At 28.1% G+C, this 2,544-nt stretch overlaps 1 protein-coding gene across 3 annotated transcripts in view; it reads left to right on the top strand.

Moving 5' to 3' along the window:
- Positions 1 to 2,544, top strand: part of LOC106464290 (dual oxidase 2-like) — an 82,118-nt gene that overhangs the window by 74,001 nt on the left and 5,573 nt on the right. For all 3 annotated transcript variants that reach the window (XM_013924417.2, XM_022391987.1, XM_022391988.1), the window contains exon 28: positions 21 to 179. In XM_013924417.2, coding sequence (XP_013779871.1) covers positions 21 to 179 — 159 coding nt within the window. The remainder of the gene's footprint in view (positions 1 to 20; positions 180 to 2,544) is intronic.

A 2,544-nucleotide genomic window follows, 5' to 3' on the forward strand; every position in this document is an offset into this window, starting at 1 on the left:
TTCTATTTTTAACATTGAAGCTGTACTTGGATGGGCCCTATGGTAAAGGTCACCGGAGTCTGTTATTTTGTGATGTCACTGTACTTATTGGTGGAGGTAGAGGAGGTCCATTGTTATCTTCTTTACTAAAAGACATGCTGTTTCAAAGATCCACAGAAGAAAGGAACTTTTGTAAAAAAGTAAATAGAAATTAACTCTTTTTTTTTGTTGTTGTTGTTGTTGTTGTAAAACCAGGTTTCTCACATAGAAAAGTAAGTTAAAATATTCTGCAGATGCTTGATGAATTCATAATGTAAAAAGAAATTTTAAACTGACCAAATGGGAATTAAGTACTTCCTTATTCAGCTATATATAAATTTCATAGATGAAAGGCCTCTGTGGAAGATGATTGTAGACTTGACTTCATAAGTCTTAAAGAAAGAAGTAACTTTTATGAAGAAAAACAAAACCGTGTTTAGTTACTAAGAAATTTATCATATCCTAACAATGAAAAAATGGAGTTTGTAAAAATGTAGACATTAACACAAAAAACACGTTAAATCCTATGAGAGCAAAAAATATTTTTAAGGAAGTTTATAGACATTAATTTAATGTTCTAAACCTGGTATATTCTGTAAAAGAAAGAAAAAGCAATTTCTAGTAGTGAACAGAAATTAACACTATAAACCTCGTAAATTATTTATAAGAAAGAAGGACATGAAACTCATTTTAAATCTGTATTGAAAAAGAAACTAAATCCGTATGGAAAAGAAACTAAATCTGTTTGAAAAAAAGAAACTGAATCTACATAGAAAAAGAAACTAAATCTGTATTGAAAAGAAACTGAATCTGTATTGAAAAAGAAACTAAATCTGTTTGAAAAAAAGAAACTGAATCTACATAGAAAAAGAAACTAAATCTGTTTGGAAAAAAGAAACTGAATCTACATAGAAAAAGAAACTAAATCTGTATTGAAAAAGAAACTGAATCTACATAGAAAAAGAAACTAAATCTGTTTGGAAAAAGAAACTGAATCTGTATTGAAAAAGAAACTGAATCTGTTTGGAAAAAGAAACTGAATCTGTATTGAAAAAGAAACTGAATCTGTTTGGAAAAATAAACTGAATCTGTATGGAAAAAGAAACTAAATCTGTATGGAAGGGCACAGAAACTAGTAAAACTTTATACAGTGATCTGAAATTAAGAGTAAACCATTTCCAAGTTCTGTAAAGCTTTCAAATGTTTTTTTTGTTGTTGTTTTTTGCCTTTCGATGTCATTATGTATGCCATGTAAACATTTTTATGTCATTTCATTTCAGAGTCTTACAAGTTATGTATGGTTCAAAAAGTTAACAGGAACAGGATTTAAGTGTAATATTTACTGATCTTGAAATTTCCCTGAAATTCTCAAACAAAAACTTTTAAATGGCTACTATTATACATGTTGGAACTAACACATGCATACTTATCAATTGCTTCACTCATTAGTTCTTATGTTTAAAGCTATTCATCACCTGAAAATTGGGCAAAAATGACAATTTCAGATTTATACAAATTTCTAATTTTTTAAAGCATATCTTGCAACTACTTTAGAAGCCATTGCAAATATAAGGAGCTTTCTGTTATATACTGTGCACATTTTTACAAATTTACAAATTCAGGATACAGATAACGTACAACTGTGGCACTGTTTTTGAATGCTCTTTGAATGTCGACTTTTTTTTTTTTATTATGCACTTTTAAAAATTTCCTTGAATTACACTTTCTGGCTTTAACTTAATAAATCTTGTTTTACATTTTATAAATATGATTATTTTTTCGTTATTCCTGTATCATCCACAGGAGTGCTTTAAGTATCTGGCATTAAAAGTGATAAATAACAGTTTTAAAAAATGTTCAAAGGAAATTGATATACAGGGTGAGTCAAAAGTAGATGTGGAACATCGAAAATCTGCTGACAAAGGGTGTTTAGGCATATTGGGGACCATTTGTTACCTGACACCATGCTGAGGTAAAATGTAATACAAAAATCTAAAACAATGATATTACCCCAGAAACATTGTTTTCCATATGAGTCATACATAAACTTGTTTGATTTTTAAATTTAAATTATGTTGCTTTAATACAGGTGAGTTATAAAATTTACGTAAACCAGACATACCATTTGGATGACCTTGATTTGGCCTTTATATTAATTTAACAAAGAGTCTATTCAAGGGAATTTACTTCTTATTTTCATTATGCATTGGGAATTATTTAATAAACAAAAAATATTTTACATAAGCAGTGTGTGCTATAAAATGATTAAAATAAAAATATAAAAAGCAACTTATCCACAATCTGTATAGTGTTTGAATAAAGAAAACATATTTAATAGGTAAATATTTTCAAATATAAATTAGATAGATGAATAGTTTTTTGTTGTTTTTTTTTGAAGATATAAGCTTCTTTATTCTTTAGGTGTTTTCTCCCAGGACCCATCAAATAAATGTGCATATTGTTACATATCTGCTTGTTTTGATCATTTCCGGTTAAAAATTCTTTCCGAGTGACTTCAGCGATACA

This window comes from Limulus polyphemus, unplaced genomic scaffold (genome assembly GCF_000517525.1).
Source record: "Limulus polyphemus unplaced genomic scaffold, Limulus_polyphemus-2.1.2 Scaffold1610, whole genome shotgun sequence".
In the NCBI taxonomy this organism is placed as follows: Eukaryota; Metazoa; Arthropoda; class Merostomata; order Xiphosura; family Limulidae; genus Limulus; species Limulus polyphemus.